Source organism: Sardina pilchardus, chromosome 3 (genome assembly GCF_963854185.1).
Source record: "Sardina pilchardus chromosome 3, fSarPil1.1, whole genome shotgun sequence".
NCBI lineage: Eukaryota > Metazoa > Chordata > Actinopteri > Clupeiformes > Clupeidae > Sardina > Sardina pilchardus.
Genome location: NC_084996.1, coordinates 35,224,970 through 35,231,609, shown reverse-complemented (window position 1 = coordinate 35,231,609; position 6,640 = coordinate 35,224,970). Strand labels below are relative to the sequence as shown.

The 6,640-nt window shown below is 41.9% G+C and overlaps 1 protein-coding gene across 1 annotated transcript; it reads left to right on the top strand.

Annotated features, from left to right (window-relative positions):
- Window positions 1-3,825: 3,825 nt before the first annotated feature.
- Window positions 3,826-5,585, top strand: LOC134075988 (uncharacterized). Its single transcript, XM_062531011.1, has 2 exons — window positions 3,826-4,540; window positions 5,266-5,585. The coding sequence occupies exons 1-2, from the start codon at window positions 3,826-3,828 to the stop codon at window positions 5,583-5,585; spliced, it is 1,035 nt and encodes a 344-aa protein (XP_062386995.1).
- The last annotated feature ends 1,055 nt before the right edge of the window (window positions 5,586-6,640 follow it).

The window sequence follows — 6,640 nt, the reverse complement described above, 5'->3', positions numbered from 1 at the left end:
TGTAAAATGGCCCTCAAACAAATGGAGAGAGAGAAGACACAGAAACAGAGGGAGCCACTGAAGGCATCAGAAAGATGCATGGAGTTGAACAGAGACAAAGAGATACAGAGAGAAACAGAACAGTTACAAAACCTGGATCAGGAAACGGGAAGACAGATACAGATTTTAAGATTGAGAGAGCTGGAGAGAGAAAGAGAGAAGCTGCAAAAGATGGAAAGACTGAAAGAAATGGAGAGAGAAAAGGAAAGGCAGGTACAGATAGACTACCTGAAAGCCCCAGGAAGTGACAAAGAGATGAAGTTGGAGACGAGGGGGAAAACAATTCATACAGGAACAGAGAGACAGACAGAACTAGAAAGTCAAAAGGCAAGACAACAAGTTGATAAACTAGAAGGGTTAAAGAGGCAGGAAGACCTGCAGAAACAACGGGAAAAGAAACAGAAAACAATGGAAAGAGAAAAGGCAAGACAACAAGACTATGAGAAATTGGAAGGAGTCAAAAGACAGGACGAACTGAAAAAACAATGGGAAGAGAAACGGAAAGCAATGGAAAAAGAAATGGAGGAAAAGCGCATAGAAATGGAAAGGCAACTTCTTCAAAAACAGAAAGAAATGGAACAAGGTTTGAATGAGAGACAACAAAGGATTGAGGAAGAGAGACAGCAGAGAGAGAAAGAGATGAAGAGAGAGGAAAAGGGAGACATGGAACTGAGGGAGAAAGAGGAGTTGAACAAAAGGGCCATGGCAAATGAAAATCAGAACAAAGATTTTGATAGAAAAGCTGAAGACCAGGAGAGAGCAGAACATCAAAGAATGATGCAAATGGAGGCGGAGAAGCAAAGAGAGAGAGAAAGACTTTTGGAGGACCAAGAAAAGGAGGTAGATGAGAAAAAACATCAGCTGCAATTACAAGAAGCTTCATCAGCTACAGAAAAGGAGAAGCTCAAAGAAATTGAGAAAACAATGACATTGAAAAATAAAGATGTGCTAAAACAGATGGAGGAAAGCTGGGGACAAAAAGTCCAACAGAAGGAGGAGGAATGGGAAGCAAAATACAGAGAGATAGAAAAACAGAGACAACAGGCAGAAAAGGATGCCATCAAAGAGAAAGAGAGATTAGAAAAGCTAAGGAGGGAAGAACAGCAAAGACAGCTTCAAATTGAAAAAGAAAAAGAAAAAGAGATCGAAAAATTGATGGATATCCAAAGAAAGGAGAAGGAGGCGAGACAGGGAGATATAGAGAAGAGAGAGTTGGACAAAAATAGACAAGAAAAAGAGGAGAGTCTGAGGCAAAGCCAGAGTGAAGTGAATGAGAACCAAAAGGAATTGGAGTTACAGAAAGTTGTAGAAACACAGATAGAAAAGAGGGTCGAGGACATTGAAAAACAGATACAGGATAAAAACAATGCTGACTTAAAGCAAACAGAGGAGACGAGGGTAAAAGTAGCCCTGCAAAAGGAGGATGAGTGGAAAAAGAAATGCAGAGAGATTGAGAAACAAAGAGAGGAGGCAGAAGAAGAGGCAAAGTCGAAGGAAGAAAGAGTGAAACAGCTTCAGCAGGAGAAAAAGCAAAGTCAGATTCAAATAGAAGAGGAGAGACAAAAAGAGACAGAAGGACTCCTAGAGATGCAAAAAATGGAGATGGAACAGAGCCTGAGAGAGATGGAACAGAAAACACTAGAAATGGAGAAAATAGAAGAAAAAAGACGTCAGTATATTGAGGAGAGAGAAAGTGAGATGGAGAAGGAAAAGTTGGAGATGGAGAGAAAAGCAGCGAAAAGACTTCGGTATATTGAGGAGAAAGAGAGAGAGATGGAACAGAAAAGAATGGACCATGAAGATGAGAAAGGACAAAGAGAGATGGAGCAAAAACAAGAACTACAAAAGGAGTTACAAAGGGAAAAAGATGTAGAGAAACTGAAGGAAATTCAGAAAAGCTTGAAAGAACAAAGCGAGTCTGAGGTGGAGAAGCAAAGAGAGAGAGAAAGACTTTTGGAGGACCAACAAAAGGAGGTAGACGAGAAAAAACATCAGCTGCAATTACAAGAAGCTTCAGCGGCTGTAGAAAAGGAGAAGCTCAAAGAAATTGAGAAAACAATGACATTGAAAAATAAAGATGTGCTAAAACAGATGGAGGAAAGCTGGGGACAAAAAGTCCAACAGAAGGAGGAGGAATGGGAAGCAAAATACAGAGAGATAGAAAAACAGAGACAACAGGCAGAAAAGGATGCCATCAAAGAGAGAGAGAGATTAGAAGAGCTAAGGAGGGGAGAACAGCAAAGACAGCTTCAAATTGAAAAAGAAAAAGAAAAAGAGATAGAACAATTGATGGATATCCAAAGAATGGAGAAGGAGGCGAGACAGAGAGATATGGAGAAGAGAGAGTTGGACAAAAAGAGACAAGAAAAAGAGGAGAGTCTGAGGCAAAGCCAGAGTGAAGTGAATGAGAACCAAAAGGAATTGGAGTTACAGAAAGTTGTAGAAACACAGATAGAAAAGAGGGTCAAGGACATTGAAAAACAGATACAGGATAAAAACAATGTTGACTTAAAGCAAACAGAGGAGGCGAGGGCAAAAGTAGCCCTGCAAAAGGAGGATGAGTGGAAAAAGAAATGCAGAGAGATTGAGAAACAAAGAGAGGAGGCAGAAGAAGAGGCAAAGACGAAGGAAGAACGAGTGAAACAGCTTCAGCAGGAGAAAAAGCAAAGTCGGATTCAAATAGAAGAGGAGAGACAAAAAGAGACAGAAAGACTCCTAGAGATGCAAAAAATGGAGATGGAACAGAGCCTGAGAGAGATGGAACAGAAAACACTAGAAATGGAGAAAATAGAAGAAAAAAGACGTCAGTATATTGAGGAGAGAGAAAGAGAGATGGAAAAGGAAAAGTTGGAGATGGAGAGAAAAGCAGCGAAAAGACTTCGGTATATTGAGGAGAAAGAGAGAGAGATGGATCAGAAAAGAATGGACGATGACAATGAAGATGAGAAAAGACAAAGAGAGATGGAACAAAAACAAGAACTTCAAAAAGAGTTACAAAGGGGAGAAGATGCAGAGAAACTGAAGGAAACTGAGAAAAGTGTGAAAGAACAAAGTGAGTCTGAGCTTAAAGTACAGAATGAGAGAGAACAAAGAGATTCAGAAAGACTACTAGAGATCCAGAGGAGCGAAATTGAAAATAGGCAAGCAGAGATGGACAACAGAAAATTGGAAATGAAAAAGAAAGAAGTGGACGCTGGACAAATGGAAGCAGAGGCAGAAAAGAATGAAATAAACAGACAAATGGAAATGAGACAAAAAGAGACAGACAGAGATATGAAAAGAAAAGACACTGAAGCAAGAAAAAATAAACTGGACATTATCCTAGAACAACAGAGGGAGTTAAAGAGTGAGCGTATGAGAAAGGCAGAAGAGAGACAAAGAAAGAGAGAGGAGCAACAAAAGCAGGATGAGGAAGCAAGATACTGGTATGAACACCCAGAGGAATGGCGTAAGCACCAAGAAAAACTGGCCATCCAGAAAGAAGAGGCATGGCAACAAGAGCTGGAGAAAAAGTGGGAAAAGGAGGCAAAGAGACTTGAAGAAATCAACAAAGACGAAAAGGCACATGAGGAAAAAATGAAAGCCCAGGCAGAGGGAACTCTGTTGGAGACAGAGGTTGAGGTAGAGCACCAAGAAATTAGGGCACAGACACTCAACCCTGAACTGCCCCGCAAATCAAAATGGCAAATACTCGTGGAGAAAGAGCGGGAGAAACAGAGGGAGGCCAGGATGAATGCAGGAGAGAGAGCGAGAGAGGCACAAGAGGCATGGAAAGAGGAGCTTAAAATGAGAGAGGAGAAGGAAAAGAAAGACGAAGAGGAGAAATACTGGTCTAGGCACCCAGAGGAATGGCGCAAGTACCAAGAAAAGTTGGCCATCCAGAAAGAGCAGGAACGACAACTAGAGCTGGAGAAAAAGTTTGAAGAAGAGGCCAGGAGGCTTGAAGAATCAAACAGAAGAGATAATGAAAATGAGGAGAAAATGAGGCCTGAACTTCAGAGAGCAAAAGAGAAACGGAAGGAGGCTGAAATGCAGCGCCGACTAGAATTAGAAAAACAGGAGGAATTGGACAGACAAAGGGAGCTAGAAATGGAAAGAGAGAGAGAACAGGAAATTCAGAAACAGAGGGAAGAGGAAATGGAAAGAGAGAGAGAACAGGAAATGCAGAGACAGGGGGAAGATGAAATGGAGAGAAAGAGACATGAGGAAGAAATGCAGAGACAAAAACAAGAAGAACTGGAGAGTAAGACCAAGGAAGAGCAACAGGAGGACAAGGGAACATTTTGCCAACAAACTGATGATGAGCATAGTGATGAGAGTGGTGATGAGAACAGTGAGGAGAGCCAATCACAGGATGAGACAGATGTTCCGGTCCCAGATAAGAGTATAAGAAGGAGGGTCCTGGGATGGGTCAATAAAAAGGTGAAAGAGAGGAATGAGAGAAAAATTGAGAGGACCATCAAGAGAGAAGAGGAGGAAGGTGAAGAACCTTATTTTCAACGTAAGTACCCAATAAATCTGTAAATATTCTGACTGAGATCCTTGTTTAGATACACATCTAAATTTACCTGGAAGCCAGCCCAAATGTAACCCCGCCCACAAAACTTGAGGTTGGGAAATTCGGTCTGAACTAGTTCCATTGAGAAGCAACTATGCCTGCTCGTTCAGCAAGTTCACATTGATTAAATTGTTTGGCCGTTAGGTCTATCTAATTGAGTGCAAAGGCATTCTCCCCCCTATCAGTTGAAACACGCCCCATAATCACACCCCAATGATGCAGTATCAGACTCAAATTCTGAATTGAATTGAGTATGGCTATTAGTCTGGCTATCATCATACTAAGCTTAATCTTTTAAGATTGTCTGGGAAGTCTGCATTTTATTTTTACTGCACAAGAGGCGTGATCAATGGGCATAGTTCAAATGACACTGTACGCTTGGATAGTCCTTCAACCAATCAGACCAACGATCTGGGTGCGCCTTGTGGACAAGCCAGTTGGTGATTGGACCCAGCAAGCAGGCAGTAAGCAGGAGAGATAGATGTGTAGGTTTCCAGCCTGAGCTGCAGGGCAAAATCAAAATCGCCGGTAGATCGGGCTGGGTTTATCCAGCCTACATGGCTACTTCAGGCTACATCTAAATTGTGTGCCTTCATATTTTCATCATCCTTTAATTTCTCTGCTAACCTTAATGCCTTAATGAGTTATCAAATCTTTTCTCTCTATAGCTTTCGCAGGATTCACGAGCCGGGCCAAAAGAGAGCAGGAGAAGCGCAAGAGCCTACTGGACACAGAGGCAAAAAGGCAAAATATGGAGTCGTACTGGCTTGAGTGGGAAAAAGACAAGAAAGAGAAAAAGATGAAGAGGAAAGAGGACAGGAAATATGCCAAAAGCCAAGCCCAGTTGGCCCGCGTTCTCAAACGAAATGATAAAGCTGACAAGATCCTTGATGCATATAATGGCACAACAATATACTCCAGGCAGAACAAACTGTTGAAGAAAGAGATGATTGGCTGGTTCAAGGACAAAAAATCAAGCACACGTTAGTTCTGGCAGACCGCGCAGTCAAGCCCGCTGTCAGCTGCTGTCAGTTTCTTATTGGCTATTCCAAACCCAGCCCACATCCTAGCCCCCTGAGGATGCTGCTGTTCCCTGTCTTGGCTTTCCATGAGCTCATGAGCTATGAAATAAAGTTGGTTCGAAAGATATTTCTGTCTTGTGTATTTTTGACTTAAGTGGTCCTGACAGAACTCACACCAATTTGATATTCTTTTGACATATCAACTTTAAAACCATCTAAATCCAAGGGGCACTTCACACGGAAACGAAAACAGGTTAAAAACGCAAAACATTTTTGCGGATGCCCTATATCGCTTACATGGTAACGGCGTTTTGGGGGGTTGAAAATGCAAGAAAGTGAAACCACCCTCCAGAGTGGAAATCTTAAAAACGCTCCGCTCTCGCGCCACCGTGTAAAAAAATTAAAAAGCAAAGCTGCGTTTCTCGTCACATAGAAATGGCGTGACAAGCATGCAACAACACCCGAAAACATCAACATGTCAATCCCTGCAGAGCTTCAACTTGCCCTATAGGCGCTGTAATTAACATTCAAAAGTCCTTTCATTAATTAGTTGTTTTGTTTACTGTATTTCGCGGGTTAGGAGTGAACAGGTAGAAGAGAAGTAGAAAGATTATATGCAGGCGCTTGGTCTTGATAGTGTTGCCACCTAGCCATCTGGCGTGTATACTGCATTTTTGCGCTTCCGTTTGCGCGCAGATTTCACCCAAAAACGCTCGTCTATGAGGAATTAAGAGTGAAAACGAAACGCCACTTTTGCGTTTTTGGTTCAGATCGTTTCCGTGTAAAGGTAGCCTAAAAAATATTTGTCATGAAATGAATTTCTTTTTTTTTTTTCTCTACGGAGAGCCTTGCCACTCTATTAAGTCCTATTGTAACGACTTTTGGTTGCAGTTCCATCAGAGTTCCACTGGTGGCGATCGCCTGAGTGCAGAATGAATGGGAGTCTATGGAGCTAGACAGCTAAATTTGTCTCTTTCACCCAATTGTCGTTGAGAAATCTCAGATTTGATTGTAGTTTGTT

Bases quoted from the DNA above. Each gene is read 5' to 3' on its own strand.
- LOC134075988 (XM_062531011.1), top strand. From the start codon at position 3,826: ATGAGAGAGGAGAAGGAAAAGAAAGACGAAGAGGAGAAATACTGGTCT. The intron at 4,541-5,265 runs GTAAGTACCCAA...TTCTCTCTATAG, and splicing joins TGAAGAACCTTATTTTCAAC to CTTTCGCAGGATTCACGAGC.